This window comes from Balaenoptera borealis, assembly GCF_965194805.1.
Source record: "Balaenoptera borealis genome assembly, chromosome: 3".
NCBI lineage: Eukaryota > Metazoa > Chordata > Mammalia > Artiodactyla > Balaenopteridae > Balaenoptera > Balaenoptera borealis.
The window spans coordinates 85,750,386-85,771,297 of NC_138866.1; the positions used below are offsets into that span (position 1 = coordinate 85,750,386).

General features: G+C 34.6%; 1 protein-coding gene and 1 pseudogene across 7 annotated transcripts in view; both read right to left on the bottom strand.

Moving 5' to 3' along the window:
• UBR1 (ubiquitin protein ligase E3 component n-recognin 1) overlaps window positions 1-20,912 on the bottom strand; it is a 141,418-nt gene that overhangs the window by 31,977 nt on the left and 88,529 nt on the right. For all 6 annotated transcript variants that reach the window (XM_082388701.1, XM_082388700.1, XM_082388702.1 and 3 more), the window contains 9 exons: window positions 19,314-19,413; window positions 18,169-18,278; window positions 15,148-15,234; window positions 14,012-14,193; window positions 9,730-9,935; window positions 8,251-8,344; window positions 7,333-7,482; window positions 4,414-4,511; window positions 1,055-1,148 (listed from right to left, as the gene is read on the bottom strand). In XM_082388701.1, coding sequence (XP_082244827.1) covers window positions 1,055-1,148; window positions 4,414-4,511; window positions 7,333-7,482; window positions 8,251-8,344; window positions 9,730-9,935; window positions 14,012-14,193; window positions 15,148-15,234; window positions 18,169-18,278; window positions 19,314-19,413 — 1,121 coding nt within the window. The remainder of the gene's footprint in view (window positions 1-1,054; window positions 1,149-4,413; window positions 4,512-7,332; window positions 7,483-8,250; window positions 8,345-9,729; window positions 9,936-14,011; window positions 14,194-15,147; window positions 15,235-18,168; window positions 18,279-19,313; window positions 19,414-20,912) is intronic.
• Window positions 15,242-18,162, bottom strand: LOC309627147 (large ribosomal subunit protein eL32 pseudogene; annotated as a pseudogene). The gene has a single exon. The product of its transcript is annotated as a large ribosomal subunit protein eL32 pseudogene (transcript).

Sequence of the window (20,912 nt, forward strand, 5' to 3'; positions counted from 1 at the left end):
AAAAATTTATATTGATATAATGGTCTAGTAAAAGGGGCTACCTACTGAGAAGTCCAATTAAGTACCGAAGCAAGAATTTAACTCCTTTTGACAAAGTAAACTACCCTTTGTCAAATTAGAGATAAGAGCTGCTGAAGAAGATTTATTCCTTAAGAAAAAATGGGAAAAGCAGAACTGTAACTCCTACAGGTAGAAAAATGTCTCCGACAAAATGGTAATGACCCAGATAACTTCTTATAAAAGATGCAGTAAATGTTCACAGCAGAAAGGGTCCAGGTCCAAATTAAGGAACAGATTGGAGAGAGGATTAAAACTCAGAGGAAACAGATCTGACATAAGTTTTAGTGTACGGATAAGGGACCAAGAAGTCCTTCTGTGCTGATAGGGGTGTGTGTATGTCTGTGTGTCTGTGTGTGTATATAATAATACATGTACTAGCAATGATTATTTCTGGTTTCCTGAACTTCTATTTGTTGCAAGTAACAAATATTTTCAGTAGCAATGGGATACATCATGTAAACAAGGATCACAACTAGAAAAATGTACCTCAGATAATATTCATTAAATAGTAATATCTGATTTGGATATATTATATTTTTCAAAGTGCCTTCACATAAATATCTTTCCATTAACCTTATGAGGTAAGTTAGGAGACCATTGTCTCAATCTTACAAAAAAGAAAATGAATTGTGGTAGGGTTGGAGTGACCTGAGACTTTTCAGAAGTCACAGAGCAAGTCAGATGTGATTTTAACTTAAGTCTCTTAAATTCTGTTCTTCTTGTAGGTTGGACTATATAAAAATAGTATTTTTGTTGGTCAAAAACAGTTAATTATAGGCATGGTTCACCCTAATACATATTAAATACATATTACTCTAATATCTCAAACCACTTAATTTCATTAGTACAAATAAAACTCTAGGGAGAAAGCAACAAGATAAAAATGGGATAAAGAAAACAATTTTACAAATAATGCAAGAAGGAAGGAAAGAAGAACTGTTCTTCACTCTTATTTTCACAACCACTTACAAACTTCTCTTGTTTAGATACTTACGAAGACTGAACTCCAAAACTCAGAATAGAATGGAACTCAAAAGTGGAATCACCCATTCCTTGATCAAACAAGACTGGAATTCTTGGCTTTTCTCCTTACAAATTAAAAGGAAAAAGAAAGAAAAAATCACAGGAGTTTAGCCTGACACACACTTTTCTAGCTTTTGTAAATTATATATGATCATTTTAGAAAACTTAGAAAATGTTAATAAGCAATAATCATTCACAATTTCTCCACCTAGATAACCAGATGGCATTAGGGTGATATTCTTCTGTTCTCCATATAAATGTTACATGTGTAGATTTTTTTTAAAAAGGACAACATCTCTAGTACTGTTTTGTATCTTGGTTTTTCACTAATAGATCATAAATGTCTTCCACATCGGTAACTGACCCTCTATATTTCTATTTTTAACGAATGCACAGTATTCTACTAGTAAGGCAGCATGCGTTAGTGAATAAGAACAAGGATCTGGAGCCAAGCTGCCTGGGTATGAATCCTAGCTCTGCCAGTGACTAAGACCTTGGGTTAATACTAAACCTCTTTGTGGTTCCATTTCCTTATCAAATTAGAATTGTTATTCCCGTACGTGAAATGACTTGATTTTTTCTGGTGGCTCTTGAGATTCTTTTCTTCATCTTTGGTTTTCAGCAGTTTGGGTATGACCTATCTAGGTATGCTTTTAAGTTTGAGGTTCACTGAGCTTCTTAAACCTATAAATTTAAGTCTTTCTCCAAGTTTGGGAAGTTTCCAGCTATTATTTCTTCAATATTTTTTCTGTACCATCCTTTTTCTTTTCAGGACTTCAATGACACAAACGTTGGGTTAAAGGGAACAAAAAAAAGGTTCCATATGTCCCTAAGGATACTGCATCGCTTTTCTGCATCACTTTTCTGTCCATTCTTCATTGTATAATTTCCCCTGATCTAATTTCAAATTCACTGACTCTTATCTCACCATCTCCATTCTACTACTGAGCCCATTCAGTTAAAATTTTATTCTTTTTTCTAATAGATTTAATTAATTAATTAATTTTTTGGCTGCGTTGGGTCTTCCGTTGCTGTGCGCGGGCTTTCTCTAGTTGCTGCGAGTGGGAGCTACTCTTCACTCTGGTGTGAGGGCTTCTCATTGAGGTGGCTTCTCTTGTTGGGGAGCACAGGCTCTGGGTGCGCAGGCTCAGTAGTTGTGGCGCATGGGCTTAGTTGCTCTGCGGCATGTGGGATCTTCCCAGACCAGGGCTCAAACCCGTGTCCCCTGCATTGGCAGGCGGATTCTTAACCACTGCGCCACCAGGGAAGCCCCCATTCAGTTAATTTTTTAATTCATATAGTATTTTTTCAATTCTGTTATCTCCATTTGGTTCTTTTTTTTATAGTTTCTATTTTTTCCTGCTGAGAACTCCTATCTTTCCATTCACTTCATGAGTGTTCACCTTTACTTCATGTTTCATGATTATAAAGCTGTTTTATACTTTTTGTCTGAAAAATTCAACACTAAAACATCTCAGGATTGGCAGTTGGTTGACTGTTTTTTTCCTTGAGAGTTGGTCAGATTCTCCTGGTTCTCTGTACCTTCAGTAATTCTGGATTGTGTCTTGGATACTTTGAATATTACATTGTGAATATATTTGAACATTACTGGTCCGCATTAACATTCTCTGGAAAAATGTACCTTTTTTGTTGTTGTTCTAGTAGGCAATCAACCCAACCCAAATTAGGTTCAACAAGTTCTGTCTCACTCCCTGTGAGTGGTGGTTCCAATGTTAGTTTTCAGAGCCTTTGCTATGTTGTTTGGGTCTGCCAGTATATGTACTACTCAGGGCTTAGTCTGGGACTTGAGTGGTGGTTTAATGCAGCTTCAGTCTCAAAGCTGTTGCTATGTTTCTCTGGGCCTGTTCCACACACGTGCAGCTTGGAGCTGAGCTCAGGACTTGTGTTTGTCTCAAAAGTTGGAGATTCCCTTCTACAGCTCTCTCCTCTCAGGGATTCCCCCCTATACTCTCTAGTTCCAAGGGGCCCTTTTTCCCAGTTCCCCTGGTCAAAATGACCAATTTCTCTCAGTTTTAGTCCCCTGTGCTGACTGGGGCTAACCTTGTGGTGAAGCTGTGAGGCAAAGCAAAAAATAATGAGGATTCACCCTGCAGTTTTTGGAATATAGTGGTCCCGTTTCTCCCAGATCTTTTAGCCAGTAAGACTGGTTTTCTCTTGGGATTTTAGATATTTATGTGGCCACCATGGCAGTGCAGTTCCATGACTGGAGCTGGCCTTGGGAAAGAGCCAAAAGAGAGGAAAAAAAACCACAAGTGGCATGGACATATATACACTACCAAATGTAAAATAGATAGCTAGTGGGAAGCAGCCGCATAGCACAGGGAGATCAGCTTGGTGCTTTGTGACCACCTAGAGGTGTGGGATAGGGAGGGTGGGAGGGAGGGAGATGCAAGAGGGAAGAGATATGGGGATATATGTATATGTATAACTGATTCACTTTGTTATACAGCAGAAACTAACACACCATTGTAAAGCAATTATACTCCAATAAAGATGTTAAAAAAAAAGAAAAAAAAAAAAAGAATTCCCTTTACACTCTCCAGCTCTGAGGGGCTTCTTTTCCAGTCCTCTGGCCAGAAAGATGGCATCTCTCCTGGATTTTTTACTGTTCATGTCCACTGCATAGTTCTGTGACTCAGGCTACCCTGGGGTCAAAACTGGGAAATAAAGGAGGAACAAAAAACCCCAGGAAACTCACTGCCTGTACTAAACATTCCTCAGATTTTTACTTCCTCCCCAATCTGCCTGCCATTGTTTACTTCTCCGAGTCTTTAGGTAGTCTTATCTCTCAATTGTGAAGAATATATAAATGGGATAATAATTTCCAAACGTTTGTTGTTATTAATATTAATTACAACATATTAACAGTATTAATAATAGTTAACACTTATATAGTATTTACTATGTACCATGCACTGTTCTACCTTATGTAGGATAACTCAATCCTTCAATCAATGAGATAGGTACTATTATCATTCCCACTTTGCAAATAAGAAAGCTGAGGCACAGAGAGGTTAAGTAACTTGTCCAAGATCACACAGACAGTAAGTGATAGATCTAAGACTTAAATCCAAGCATTGTGACTCCAGATTAATTACTGTCCATACTGCCTCATAGTATGAAAAATTATTAAATTGAGTAAAGTGATTTAAGCCAAACTTAGCCTTGGCCTAAAAAAACCTCTATTTCCTAATATTTAACAAATCCGTATGTGCAAACCATATTTTAGAGCAATAAGTACTTTCAAAAAAATAAAGACTCTGACACTTAAATCTCACACAGCTAAATATAAAATAATTTTAAGCAAACCTTTAGCATGTTTCATATTATAACCTGTTATTCTGGCCAGAACAGTCTGTATCCATCGTGCCAGGGTCAAAAGTTGAGCAAGAGCTTCTGTATTCTCACTGAAAAATGATATTTAAAAATTATTAAAGCCATTGGCACAAAGTCAAACTGAAAAGCTGAATTTGTAGGGTCTTTCCATGGATAAACGGCTGTATGAAAAAGTCAAACTCCTCCAGATTAGCTTCCTAGGTCATAGAAACACATGTGTCTAAAAATGTAGTTTTGGGAGGGAAGAAAAATTTTAAAGTACAAAGAACAAGATACCACCCATCACCTGGAAGTAATAAATGTCAGTAAATGAAATCACCATTCTAGCTGCTCAAGTCAAAAACTAGGTATCACCACTGATATATCTGATTCCTTCACACCCCACATTCTAATCTATCAGCTAGTCTTACAGGTTTCATCTTCTAAATGTATTCCAAGTTGATCACTTCTTTCTATCTCCATCATTACTACCCTAATCCAAGTTACACTATCCCTCACCTGGACTACTTCAATAGACTGTTCTTCCTGCATCCACAGCGGTGCTTCTTTATTATCTATATATTCATCACACAACCGCCAGCAAGATCTTCTAAAAATGTAAATCAGATTGTATCACTTCCTTATCCAAAACATTCCATTGGTTTTCCATCACACATAAAATACAGTTCTAACTTCAAATCTTAGCTCATAAGCCCTTTTAGGATCTGGTTCCTTGCTTGCTCCATTCCAAGCATACTGCCTTCTTCCTGTGCCTTGAACTTGCTGCCTTCTTGCTTCACCTTCAACATGCTGATTTGCTCCTACTTCAGGGTCTTTGCTCTTGATATTGCCTGTGCTTAGAATTCTCTTCTCTCAGAGAGTAGCACTGCTTGTCCTTCACTTCATTCAGGTCTCTATCCAAATGTCACCGTCTTGGAGAGGAGCTCCCTGCCGACTCAATCTGTAGAGAACCTCATGCACTGGTCTGTCTCTAGCCCTTTATGCTGCCAATTTAGTTTTTCTCTGTATTTCTCACTACTCAATACTCTGTATTTTTCTGTTTACCGTTGGTCTCTCCTCTCTGTAATATAAATTCTGTAAGGGCAGGAGCTTGACACAAACCGTTATTAACAACCAAGGGGGACCAGAAACAGTGCTATTAAAAAGGACTATAAAGTAGAGATTTGCTTACTGAAAGGACAGCTTTAAGTGAAGTTAAAATATACAATGAACTGTGCCAAAATTCACATCTCTGGGCACAAATTTGATCTAAGAATTTTTTCAGTTCTCAGAAATGAAAGTGTACCCTGATTTGTTATGACCAATTTTCTTTAAAAATGCTAGCTTATTATTAGATTTGATAAAGTTTTTTATATGCTCTTAACTTTAGTATCTTAGGTTATACTCATGTTGATTTTCTAAGAAAAAAAGAGGCAAATATACTCCAACTATACAGGTAAGTTCAAATGCCTAATAAAAATATTATGTATAATTATGTATTTCATATCCTAAGTAACAAAATTGTTACTACAGACTAAAAGTGTCACAGGGTTTGAAGAGACCTAGTTGTAAGGATCAGTCTAACTTTAGAAAGGACTGCCCTGAAGCATCCTATTCTTAAAGATATCAAGGAGGGCTTCCCTGATGGCGCAGTGGTTAAGAATCCACCTGCCAATGCAAGGGACATGGTCTGAGCCCTAGTCCGGGAAGATCCCACATGCCACAGAGCAACTGAGCCTGTGAGCCACAACTACTGAGCCTGCACTCTAGAGCCCGTGAGCCACAACTACTGAGCCCACGCATTGCAACTACTGAAGCCCGCGCGCCTAGAGCCCGTGCCTGGCAACAAGAGAAGCCACCACAAAGAGAAGCCTGCGCACCACAACGAAGAATAAGTAGCCCCCGTTCACCACAACTAGAGAAAGCTCATGTGCAGCAACGAAGACCCAACACAGCCAAAAAATAAATAAAATTAAAATAAATAAATAAAAGATAAATCTTTGTGATGTCACCTTCTTCCTAAAAGATGACATTCTATGTCCCAATACGCTAAATAGAAAACAATTCAAAATTATGTTTTCTAATGACATGGAATAGTAGAGACAGATCAACTACTTACTGACGCTGACTGCCAAACCTATCACCTTTGAACTCTTATGTTGTGAAAACATGTTAAAAGTGTTTTATCAATAAAATCATTTCCTTTAGAAAAACTTAGGTCTATCACTACAAAGTCACTGAGTTAAAAAAAACTGAAATAATAATAATAATAAATAGTACTGTTATCATCATGTAGAATAGTGAGAATATAGAAATATACAATTACATGTTCTAGTTGTCATAAAAAAGCTAATAAATTTGCTATTAAATTCTATTCACAGAGGGTCAGAATATAAAAGTTTAAAAATTTATTCTAAACACTAAAAAACTATCCATAGATGAATCTATCGTTTTTATTTACCTTTATAGTTAACCTTTTGTCCATGTCTCTACAACTACAGCATTTGGATCTTCAGAAAAATAGAATAAAAATAATAATACAAAGACCTGCAGAGCAACCAAACTCCTAATAGCAACTCTAATGCTGGCAAAGGACTATAAGAAAGGAATGGATCTTTGCAACTTTCTTCCTTCTGTGAGTGCTAAGATGGAGATCAAAGTTCTATTGCTTTAATGGCTGTTGGAAGACAGATGCAAAACATGCAGACTTGAGGAAATGAATATTCCAGTTTCTTTAGAAACCAAAAATTGGGGCTTTTATCATATTTTTAAAGTTGAATACAAGTTATAAAATGAAAAAGTATTAATTAAATAGCAAAAAAGAAACTAGTAATCTAATTAAAACAGTCACAATGAAAGGATTAAAGACAACTTAAAAAAAAAAAATTAACCAAAACATAAATTAAAATATACCTGCTTATCCTTTGAGGTTGCAAAGGAATAATGGGGATCACAGTATTGCACAGAGACTTGCAAAGAGGGCAAAGATATTCTCCACTCTCTAAGTCAAAAAGGTCAACGTGAATGCGTTGCTGAGAGCTCAGCTGTACAGCTTCAAAATACCTGCAAAATTCCAAGACATAGGTCCATTCAAAACTACACATGTATCTTTGCTCTAATCCAAGTGAAAAAAATCTGGAATTTTTGCCTCAATAAACATTTTTAGAATCTACATGCAAAAATACACAAATTATAATCACAGAAGAAATAGGATGCCCATTCTTTTGGGGGCAAACTGGAGGACACATCAGGGCAGAAACAAATTTAAAATAGTTTTACTGAATTATAACTTGTCTCCTGCCTCAACAGCATGGAGATACAATACAGATACTATCTCCCTCAGTTTCCAATGACCAACTGAAGTAGTAAGGGCTATTACAGGAAAATTATGTATTTTAATCTGATGCCAAAAAGGTAAACCCTATACAAAATATTTCCCAGGAATTATATTTCTGAACTTTTATCTCTTCCAGATATACAACTAGAACTTCATGTCCCTTATTCTATCTCAAAGGTACTTTTCCCTCTATGTTTTGAGGGGAATGAGATTTTTATAAAGATTATTACTTCTTTTATACAAATACTGATCAAAAGAGACTAATTAGTTTGTGCAAAGCAACTACAGTGAAAATTTTAAGTTGATAACTTTACACACCAATTTCTAAGGGTGATACTATAATGAGTATCATGCAAACAAAATCAGTAATTAAAACTGCTTCAGTTATTCAAATAAGAAAAAAAGAAGACACGAGAAAACATGCCTTTTTGTGGCCTTTAGAGAACTTCAATACTCCTAGCTTCTTTCAAGAACATGTCAGAAGGACAACTTACTTCTGCCAGCACACTGCATGCATTACATGACCACAGCTTCCTGTGTAAGTTCCATATGCCAAGTCTGAATCCATGAAAAGTGGGTCCACGGTTTCTGATAAAGACAAAAATATGAGGTATGTATTCATCTGCCCCACAATCATAAAAAGAAAACAAACAGAAAAGGAGGTTATCAGGTCTAAAATTCTAATCATAAACTTTCTTAGGAATGTCCAATAAAAGTGTCACAATATCATGGCAGTAGTATATATATTCTTAAGAGTAAGTAAAAAGAGGAAAATATAAAGCTAGACTTCCAGGTGTGATTAGTATGGATTAATGAAAACTTCTATTCTTGATGTACATTTTATTTTAACATTAGGTTTTAAGTTGCATTATCTTGGTTGTTGAAGTGATTTTCTATGATTCAAGCACAGTTTACTTTTGTATTTTAAAAGTGATTTGACTGGGTAACTTTAAGGGATATTTAGGGGCAATATAATCTACTGGCTAAGAGCACAGACTATGGGGTTCAAAATCTGGTTTCACCATTTATAATTTGTGGCTTCTGACAAGTTACTTAATTTCTCTGTGCCTCAGTTTCTTCATCTGTAAATGGAGCCAATACTGGTACCTAAACCACAGGGCTGTTATGAAGATTAAGTGAGTAAATACACATAAAGCACTTAACCAGTGCCTGGCACATGGTGAGTATTCTTAGATGTTAACCTTTTTTATCATTATTATTATTCCAAGGGTATTTAAAAAATAAAGCAGCTAACTCCTGATGTGATATAAGAATTACAACATATTACCTAATAAGTACTCCGGCCAAGAAAATGTTTAACAAGAACCTAACCACACGGCAACAACCAGACAAATCCACAACGTAAGACACTGTACAGGAAAACTGGCCTGCGTTCTTCAAAAAAATTATCATGAAAAAAAAAAAGTAAAAGGCAAGTGACTATTCTAGATTAAAACAGACATAAAATAAGCAACATAGGAAACATGTCTGAATCCTAAATGGAAAAAAAAGTCTAGCTAAAAAAAGACATTTTGAGGGCAGTTGGGGAAGTTCAAATACGGATTTTATATTAGATGATATTACTGAATTATTAATTTTCTTAAATGTTATACTGGTATGGTAGATATATAATAGATGATCTTTAGTTTTAGAAAATGCATGTGGAAATATTTAGGGATGAAATGTCATGAATTCCTACTTTCAAATGGTTCAGCAAAAAGAAATGGAGATAGATAGAAAGATAGACAGAATGAGCAATGTGGCCATGTGCTAACCAAAATTTTAAAAAACAGACAAAGGAGCCAATATGGCATGTAAAAATCTAGCGTCCATTTTACACATGGGTAAAATGTGATCTGACCAAATAAGGCTAAATACAATCTCACTCCCAAACTTCTTTCAGATAGTATTTTTTCTAATTACACAAGTATGAAAAGAAAAGCTCAAAAAGACATTTATTAAACAATACATACCCCCTGAGAGTTCTATGGGTTTTCCCCTGTGCTGGGTTAAGGCGGTGGATTTCTGGACACAGGCCGATAATACCATGGCATTATTTTCTAGTTTCACCTCTTGTTCTTCTTGGCAGAGGATGCATGTCAGCACCTCCTTTTCAGTAACAGACGGACCCCGTTTAGGACCCAAAGCAATTTTAGAGTAGTCACTGACTGCTGGGGTGCTACCAAGAGAAACGACCAGAAATGAGGACACATGTTTTGGTCACTTGTCTTTATATTTTGGTAGATTTTAAGTAACTTTAGGGCAAGAACTTTAAGAATAAAAAAAAATAATAAAAATTATATTTAGCAATATTAGCTTAAAATCTTCCCCCTTGATTTTTCTGACTTTTATCAGTTAATTTGCTTACTAGAAAATACATTCTGTGTTGCTAAGTGCAAAAAGAAAAAAAGCAGATCACAAAGTAGAATGCATATTATAATTATAGTTAACTTACTGTACCAAGAAGCTGTGAATCTGTTTTTTCTGATTATAAAAGTAATACATACTTATTAAGAAATTTTGGAAAGTCTAGAAAAGTATAAAGAGGAAAATAAAAAGCATCATACTCTCACAACCTAGAAATAACGACTTGTACATTTCCTTCCAGTCTGCTTTCTATTTATAACATTTTTTACACAATTAAGATCACATTACATATACGGTTTGTGTCCTGCTTTATTCACTTATATCTTAGCTGTTTTCTCATGTCATTAAATTTGCTTCAGAAACATTATTTTTAAATGGCTGCACAGTACTCTCACTATATGTCTCATAACAGTTTTATCCATTCCCTCTTATTAGGCATTTAAGTTTCTGTTCTACTTTGGTAGCTATTAAAATTTAAAACATACATCTTAATGATTTAGCAATTTATAAGATGTATTCAATGTGTACAATAATATAATAAATAAGAGCAAATACTTACAAAGCACTAATTGTAATGTGAGGCACTGTTTCAAATACTTTAAGTTATGTTACCTGATTTAATCCTTCCAACAATCCTATAAGGCAGGTACTATTATTATCTCTATTTTTCAGATGAAGAATCTGAGGCCTAGAGATGGTAAGAGACTTATCTAATGATTCATCTAGGAAGTAACCGGGCCAGGATTTAACCCAGATGATCTGACTTCACAGGCCATGCCGTGTAATACTGCCTCACTATCCATGCAAGAAGCTCCCTGCAATATCATATATCATCCAACAAACTGGAAATAACTTAAATGGTTATCATCAGTATAAGTGAAATTACATAATACAGAATAGTATGCAGTTTTTAAAAGGTGGGTCTCAGCTAGGTGTGGTACTTACTACTTTTTAGGAGGCGTTCAGCAACATGTGGGTAAAGTTAACTTTTTGGTTATCATAAGGACTAGGGGGCACTACTGGACTTCAGTGGATGAAGGGCCAGAGATGCTAAATGCCCTGCAATTCATCAGGCATGAGAAAGAACTGCTGCCCAAATGCCAAGAATGAGGAATGCTAAGCTTGGTTTTTTCGGTTTTGTTTTTTTATTATTATTTATTTATTTATTTGGCCGCCCTGGGTCTTAGTTGTGGCATCCGGGCTCTTAGTTGCAGCATGCAGGATCTAGTTCCCTGACCAGGGATTGAACCCGGGCCCCCTCATTGGGAGTGCAGAGTCTTAACCACCGGACTGCCAGGGAAGTCCCTGAGTTTGTTTTATATGTAAGAACATACATATACAGATTTCCAAGACATAATATTAAATGAAAATGGGAAACTGAAGAATGATACATGCATAATACCATTTATGCAAATAAAACAAAAGGCTGAATGACACTATATAATTTCTATGGTTACATATATTTGTATCTAATAGCACAGTAAAAATTCTTATAAGATATACGTAAAACTTATAACCAGAGTATCTCTGAGGAAGGGCAGAAAGGGGTGCAGGATTTGGGCCAGTACTCAAATGGAACTTTAGCTTTATCTCTAACATTTGATTTTTAAAAGGAAAATGTGTTAATATAACTGTAATTAAAATTTAAAATGTAAATGTAAATGTAATCTGTAAATGCAAATTTGTAAATGTAATGTAAATGAAAAATGTAAGTACATTTAAAACATGTAAGAGAATATATTTGTGACTTTGGGATAGGAAAAGCCTTCTTAAACAAGATACAAAAAGTTAAAACTCGAAAAGACTGACAAATCTGTCTTTATCAACACTGAAAACTTTGCTATGGCTAAAATTTCATAATTAATGTTAAATAAACAGGGACAACATATGGGAAACATGAAACAAACTTTAATATCCATAATTTTAAAGGACTTCTAGAAATCAGTAAGATAAAAGTAAAGCATCCAATAGAGATGGGCAAAGGATAGTAAGAGGCAATTCTCAGAAGACAAAATGTAACAGGCTAGTGAATAATTATAAGAAAAGACGCTCAACCTAGTACTAACGAATCAGGGAATTTCAGAAGGGCACAAATTTATAATTTTGTTTATACCAAATATTTTCAAGTACTGATAATTTTAAGTATTGGTGAGAATGAAAGAAACAGGAACTCTTCATACACTGCTGGGAGTAGAAATTGGTGAAACTACTTTGGAGGGCAATGTGGCAGTATCTATTAAAATTTTAAATAATTATGACCCAGCCCTTTCGTTTATTAGATTCCACCCTTGAGAAGTACTTGTAGGATTGTGCAAGGGGGAACATACAAAAATGTTCTGACACACTGTTTGTAATATGGGAAAATTGGGAAACAAGGGAAAAACAACTTAAATGTCCAAAATCTGATAAATAAAATATTATATGATAAATAAAATATTATATATCCATACTATGGAATACTATGCAGCAGTCATAAAGAATGATGTAGAATCTACGCTAAAGGTCTATCTGTATTGACATGAAAAGATTTAAAAGACACTGAATGAAAAAGCAACCCACAGAACAAAAAAGGATGGTAAAATTTTAAAAAGCCACTAAAACACACAAAACAAGACTCATTATTATTCACGCACACATGTTTACAAATGCATAGAAAGACACCTAGAACCATAGTTATTATCACAATGGTTATCTGTGGAGAAAGATCAGGAATGTAGAGGACGGTCAAAGGAGACTTACTGTGTTATGTGAATTGTTTTCAGTGAGAACACATACACAATTTTATGTGTACAATCAATCAGGCAATAAAAATATATTATGAAAGCATTAGGGCCATTAATTAATTCTGAGTACATTTCTGCTTACATCCTCTTGTTTGAATAAATATACAGTAGTCTCTTGTTCATTACTTTCTAAATGTTATATTGTTCATAGGTAATATCAAGAGGGTTGGGACTTCTACTTGTTGTTTAAAGTTTTTTATTAGTTTCTAGTTTTATTACTGTTGTCATCCCAGGATAGTTTACCATCATATATATTTTAATCTTTAAGATATAGAGTCAGTATTCTTTGTGGTTCTTTGTTAGCATACTCAGCTTCAGGATGACAGACAAATTATGTAAAGTATAATGTTTACTGTCTACTGTTATTGCAGAAGCACAATTTCCTAAAAGTATCCACAACACACATTGTTTTAAGGAGCAGTGAAAGCTTGTTTTTAAAAATAAGCATAGAAGCGCTTTTCAATATTTTAAATTGGAATGCTTTTCAAAGAACCATTATTTTGCCTCCTCCCTTTTCTCACTGTATCTAAATAACAGCCCACAAAACACTACTCTCAGAAAGTTAACCGATTTCCCCAAGAGCACAGCATAGTCTCATAGTCAGAAAATGAGGTTTACTAATTCCCATTCCAATGTGCTCTCCATGACTAAAACTATAGGCGTTGCCTTCTTTCTTTTTCAGAAAAAAGGAAAAATTAACATGGACCATCTTTTTCAGGTGAAGGGTTTTTTTTCAATCTGTAATAGCAGCAGTCATTCTTACCAGAACTCATAAAAATGATGTGGAATATATGAACTGATACATAAATGTGTACCTAAAGAAGTCCGCACGTACAAGATAACAGGAGCTGATTTCTATCTTTGCTGTTTCCATCGTCATGTCTTTTTGTGCATAAAGGTTCCCGACTAACTTCATTGTGCACTTGAACAGTTTATCAACATAAAATTACATCCAGTAAGAGGCTTCACTGTGCCCTTGCTAGCTTAAAAATAGTGTAATTTCTCTTACTTTGAAATATATTTTGAAAAAATATTATTTAAAGTGAATATGTAATTTTTCCTACAAGAAACTGGGTTGCTAATTTTTAGTTTTGCTTTATTTTACCTCTCTTCCTCCATAATGGAGTCTTCTTTCCCAGACATTTCTGACGTACTGTCATACATGAGTCTGTGAGTTTCAATAAAGTTCTTCTGTAAGGCGGACATCTGAGCCATGATCTTCTGGCGATGCAGCCTAGCAGCTTCAGCTTTTCTTTTTCGTTCTGCTTTTTCTTTATCATGAGTAATCTGGGTATTAAAAGACCAGAAAAATTAGGTAAGATCCACTGTGAAAATTTACATATACTGTTCAGTCAGGCAAAATTTCCTAGAGTAAACTCAGATTCAATCTGATGACTCAAAATTAACATACAGGCTCCATCACATCTTACAATTAATTGTTCCATTGGTTACTTCAATAATTTAACTTTTCAAAAAAAATTTTTTAACTTAAAATGCCAAGTATCTTAAATATCTAATAAACTGCCTTTTATATTCAATGCAGGTATATTAAGAAACAAAATTAAATGAAACAATAATTTTGAATCATTTGTCAATCATTTAACCACTGACATTTAATCAATTTAAAGCCAACTTGATGATGTCTAACAGTTACTACTAAACACATTGCTAAGAATGAGAACTTTAACAACATTACTGAAATGTATTGGTGTCTTTTTATTTATTTTAACTTAAGTCCAGTGTTTTTCTTTTAAGAAAGATAGTTATTAACCACAAGTAATAATATTCTAATAATTTTGAGATTAGAATCATCAAAACCTGATTCGTTATATTATGGAAATTCATAACCTAAACATTACCGTGTTTCATTAAATCTTAGATGCACCATAATCTTGTGTTCCACTAAGAATGCTGCTGATTAAATAATAAGAAGGCATGGATTATAAGACATATTCCAATTTCAGACATTAAAATATTTCAAAAATTAATAAAATATGGTATTTTCAACAGCGCTGCACTGAACGTCAATTTCCTCTGCTTTTGTGAAATACATATATTATATTGGATAACTATGTATGTCAACTACCACTAATCCCTGTGGTACAGAAACACAATGAACAATAGTAGGCATCCTATATACCTTACAATAAACAGGTTCCTTCTCACAAAAAGCAGCAGCTCCCTTATACCAGTAAAGTTCAAAGACAGAGATGAACGTCATCATCATTATAATGTTATTACCTCATCATTCTTAATAGATTCTGATCCTGATGTAGTTGCTACAATTAAACAAGATTTTTCTCTTAATCGCTTCACGGTGTCAAACATCTGTGAAAAACAGATGAAATGTTAAAGAAAGATTTGGTTAGATTGATCAGGAACAGAAAAATTCACTCAACTGATTTTGTCATCATGTCTCCAAATGTCTTTGACTTAAACTTAAGTTATTTATATATATGTATATGTATACACACACACACACACACACACACATAGAAATACCTGCAAATACATAATAAATAGCAATCCAGCTAAGAAGAAGTTGGAGATAGCAAAAATCAGCTGGATCAGTCTGCAGGGGTGAGCATACCTCTGCTTTTGCTACAGAAAAAATTTTTTTAAATTTAAAATAACATTTTTAGTTCAAAGACATATAAAGAAAAAGATACAATATGGAAAGTGATACCTTTTCTTCCTGATGCCAGTCCCTCTCCCCAAAATCAACTAAATTAAAGATAATTAGTATTTCTTTGCAGGAAAAAAATCAGAATATATATTTCTTTATATTTACATATATTCTCATAAAAACCGATCCTACTATATACACTGTTTCCTACTTTCCTTTTTCACTTCATCATTTATCTTCAGAGGTGTTTGCAAAACAGCTTATACAGATCTATCTCACTCTTTTTTTGTCTGAGTTTTATGGTTTTACTGACACAAATACAACGTGCACATGAGCTGTGTACTCATTTTCTTCACTGCACAACCTGGCACAAGGATTGGTGACTCTGGTGGCCAGCTGGGCTGCTTTCTCCACAATGGCTTTACAGTTCTTGGAGGAGACACTGTGAGCAGTCTCAGTAGAGTATGATTTGTTGCACAGCAGCACTTCAAGCTCCTCGATGTTGTGGACTAGGAACTTCCGGAAGCCACTGGGCAGCATGTGCTTTGTTTTCTTGTTGCTCCCATCAAGATCTGGCCCTTGAATCTTCTGAGCACCCTACTGTCAATACCTCTGGGTTTCTGCCAGTTACACTTAATTTTGACATACTGGCCTGACTGGTGCTAGATGAACCTCTTGGTCCTCTTTTTGACAGTCTTGGGCTTCATGAGGGTGGCCATGATGCCAAGTAGGAGACGGCCGCCACCTCCGCAGGCAGTGCCAAGAAAGAGCTATCTCATTCTTTTTAACAATATCAAGATTTCAGAAATAGGAGAGCACATCCATAAAACTTGTAGTATTTATATTTTGAAAGAGCCTCAGTCTCATGTGGAAAAAACTCCCATAAGGAACTTAAAACAAAACTTTATATTAACCATTTGGATAAAATATCTAATGTTTATAAGAACAGATATTTGTGATTTTTATATATTTTGACAATGGACTTTGGTATTGTAATGGAAAAATGAACTTTCAGGACCAGATCTCCAATTTATAACACCAGGTCCATAGGATATAAATGTTGGACTAAATGATGGTTCAACTGACTTTTTTTAAATTGCGGTATCATTGGTTTATAACATTATACAGGTTTCATATGTACAATGTTGTATTTCTACATCTCTATACACTACAGCATGCACACCACCAAAAACTTAGTTTCCATCCATTATGATACAGTTGACCCCCTTAGCCCATTTCACTCTCCCCCTACTCCCTTCCCTCTGGTAATCACTACTCTGTTCTCTGTATCTATGTGCTTGATTTTGTTTGGTTTGATCTGTTCATTTATTTAATTTAATTAATTTAATATTCCACATATGAGTGAAATCTATAGAATAGTTATCTACTTTACTTCTTTTATTTGTTTTTGTTTTATATTTTAAAATGATTATACTGGTAGGTTTAAGAAAAATAGTAAATATTCATGAAATCTACTTCAAGAGAAATCTTGATAATAACATCATTATCTTATAGTTACATATGAAATTGTATCACACTTAAGGAGTGTCTCTGATTAAGTAATAAAAAGAACTAACTGCTTGAAGTACAAATCAGTACAAAGATCCCCAATTGATGTAACCACCCTATATTCTAATTATCAAAATAATATCTAGCTGATAACATAAAAATATTTTCATAAATACAGTGAGAAGAAGCTCCATAACCTTGGCTTCATGTTTCCATTTGGAGGGTTTTCCATTAAAGTAACATTCCTGACCTCTCTCCCTACCCCTCATTCACTGCTCCCCAAAGGCACTGCCATTCACCCAATAGTTCAAACTCCAAATTTGAAGTCATTTTGATTTCTCTCACTTCTTCCATCTAATCTATCAGCAATTTCTATAGCTCCTACTATCACATTATACGTGAATCAGTCCAGCTTCTTGGCATCTGCTTTCTAGCTGAGGTCATGCTCACTTCTCACCAGGATTACTGCAATCATCTTCTAATGGTTACCCTGTTTACTCTTGTCCCTATAATCCATTTACCCCTGACCTGTAAGGTCCTATATGACCTGGCCCCGGCTGTGCCTCTGACCTTGCTGCCTACTTTTCTCTCCCTCCCCCATTATGTTCCAGTCACACTAGCCTTCTTTCTGGCCTCCTTAGGGCTTTTGCATTGCTGTTCCCTCATTCTGGAGTACTTTTCCAGATTCTTGTAAGACTGGCTCCATGTCATTCAGTTCCAGTGTTAGCACCTAAAAGAGGCCTTTTCCGATTACCCATCTAAAGTTACCCCTACTCACCTACTGAATTATTCTGATAATTGTTTTGTTTATTGTCTGTAGCTCAATGTTTGCAACATGATAGCAAGCACCTTATCTGTCTTTTTCAGAGTCTAGAAATGAGCATGGCACATAGGTACCCAATACATATTTACTGAATAATGAAATGAAAAAATGTTAATTTATTAAAAAGAGCTCTCACTAAAACATAGGGAAAATAGGATTGCTAACATGAAAAATTATGAGTGATCATGAAAATCAGTAGTAAATCATTTTACAATTAGAGAATATTATGGTTTAATCTTAAAGGCAAGCAGAGGATTCTTAAATATTTAAACCAAGATATGATCAGTTTATTTTTCAGTTTTACCTGGAGTATCCATGTAATCATGTCCTTCTGGCCTTCTAACTGGGGAATTCCCTTGAGTTTTTCTAAAAGCATTTGTATATTCTGAGCATTCATGGCTGAACTTCCCAATCCTTTTTTAAAACACAAAAATTATATATCATGAAGATATTTCTTCATAATTATGTATAAATATAATTTATAGTTAATGTTATTCACATTGATAACCAAAGTTTGCAATCAATCCCTTAACTACATTAATTTTTCAATGGAAGAATCTACAATTACATGAAGTATTAAGTACTAAATTAAAGAACTTGAAAAACCGGAATTACTTTAGGTCTCTCTTGTACATTTTCCATGGGGCTGCTAAGTGAAAACTACACTTAATGATATATCTTTTTCCTTTCCTCTACTTGGCTCACTGTCTAAAAGTACTTACTGAGAACCAAAGCTCCCAAAAATATGGAAGTGGGAGCTGTCATATCCATAAACTGAATAGGTTTATGATGTAGTCAAGAATCTAAAAAATAGTGTTTAAATAGAAAATGAGATGCTTTTGTCTTATTGATCTTATAAATCAATGTTCCTAGAATGCGCTCTGAAAAAACTGTCTTAATCATGTAGCGTTTAATAAAAATCTAATCTAAACCTATCCTGCTCTTCCAGATTGAAAATGGTGCAAAACAAACACATTATCATTCACTCAGACTTCCACAATAATTTTAAATTCAGGAACATTAATATCTTCCATAGATGGGTAGTGTAAACATTATGGTTAAGATAGCAGCAAATAAAAAATAAAAAAAATAAATAAATAAATAAAAAATAAAAAAAGAAAAAAAAAAAGAAAAGAAAGAAAAAAAAAAAAAAGATAGCAGCAAATATTTGATAATACTGAGACAAGGAATGAAAGTAAGAAACCATCAATGTATGCAGCGCCCCCAAAAGGGGGGTTAGATCATGCAGTAAAAGGATTGTCGTGGGGATTAAAAAACATACCTGTATTATTGAAAGTGTTAAAAACTAAAAATGCTACGAAAAGACTTAAAACAATTTCAGAGTTTTCCGTCTTAAGGACTAACAGATTAAAATTCTATCAGAGCTAAACTTTCCGTTACAAATTGGCAAATAGCTGAAACTGCGTTGAAAATGATACTAAAACATACTTGAGGCCTTATGGTAAAAGTCAAATGTCACTTCTTCTTCGGGAGATTTTTGAAGCTGTTGCTTTTCTTCTAGTAAGCCCAATGCCAGAATATGAAACGCCTGAAAAAGGAAAGTAGGACAAGATCTTTAAAACTGTGCTTCTTAAGGTAAATACATTTTAAATGGAGGTATAAAAATAAGCAATCTGATGGGTAAAAAATGTGCAAAGGTTATGAACAAGCAGTTCACAGAAAAAGAAATGAAATATACACATATGAAAAATGTTCAACCTTGGGAGTTGCCTGGTAGCCTAGCGGTTAGGATTCTGGGCTTCCACTGCCGTGGCCTGGGTTCAATCCCTGGTCGGGGAAGTTCCCGCAAGCCACATGGCACGGCCAAAAAATAAGCGTTCAAGCTCACTTAAAATTAAAGAAATGTGAGTGAAACAAGATCATCTATGTTTCACCTATTAAAATGGCAAAAATTTTAGAGCTTAGTAAAATACACAGCTGGCAAAGGTGTTAGGAAGCAGGCACTCTTCACCACACTGGTAATGGGAAAGTAAATCAGTATAACATTTTTGGAGGCCAATTAGACAATATCTATCAAAAATGTAAAGGTACAGACCTAGTGCTAGGAATTAGTGTAACAGAGTCACTCACTTAAGTGTACAAAGATATTTGTACAACAATGTTCATTTTAGTGTTCTTTGTTATACAAAGACCTAAAAACAACCTAAATGTCTATTAACAGGAGACAGTTAAATGCATCATAGATGTCCATATAATGGAATATGCAGCTATAAGCATGAGGTAGGCCTATATGCACTAATGTGGAATCACTTTCAGAAGATACAAACCTTTAGGTAGGGCGATGGGAGGTAGGGAGAGAAATTTTAACTTTTGATTTCAAATGTATCTCTGTGGGTTGAAATTTTTACTGCATTTATTTACCGCTGTTATAAAAAAAAAAGTGAGATACATATAGGGTATGATAGCATTTAGAGCCTCCAGACCAATAACAGCCAAGGAAATTTAGTTAGGCAGGTGATAAATAAATATCCAATTACAGCTACCAAAGGTGACATTATTAAGTAACTTATCCATAACAGTATGAAGAAAAAACTAGCTGCTTCTATTTAATGAGCTAATTCTCATAACAACTCTATGAAATAATTACATTTAAACCCATTTTAGCAATGGGGAAATTACTCTTTGCTCCTTAAATGGGAAGTGTGGTAACCCAAGTGGGGTAAATTCAAGCCTAGACCTGTCTTCAAATCTTTATTATACTGTCTCCTGATAATACAATGTGAAATAAAAAATATAGAAAACTATAATACAATAATGACATGCCAATTTATTATTAGCAGGAACAGCCCTTTTTTAAAATTTTTCTCTTTTTTTTTTTTTAATGTAAATGATTCCCAAGAGTAAGGATCCTAAAAACTTGAGAATGTGTCACAAGGAAATCTGTACCACATCTAAGCTGTTTTCAATGACCCTTAGGTCTCAGGTGCTCTAGTTGTGGTTCTGACTGAAGTCAGAAAGTTAGACTACCAATATTCTCCAGACCCCCAAGAACTCTATGAAGTAGAGAAAGTATTTGAAATAGAGAAA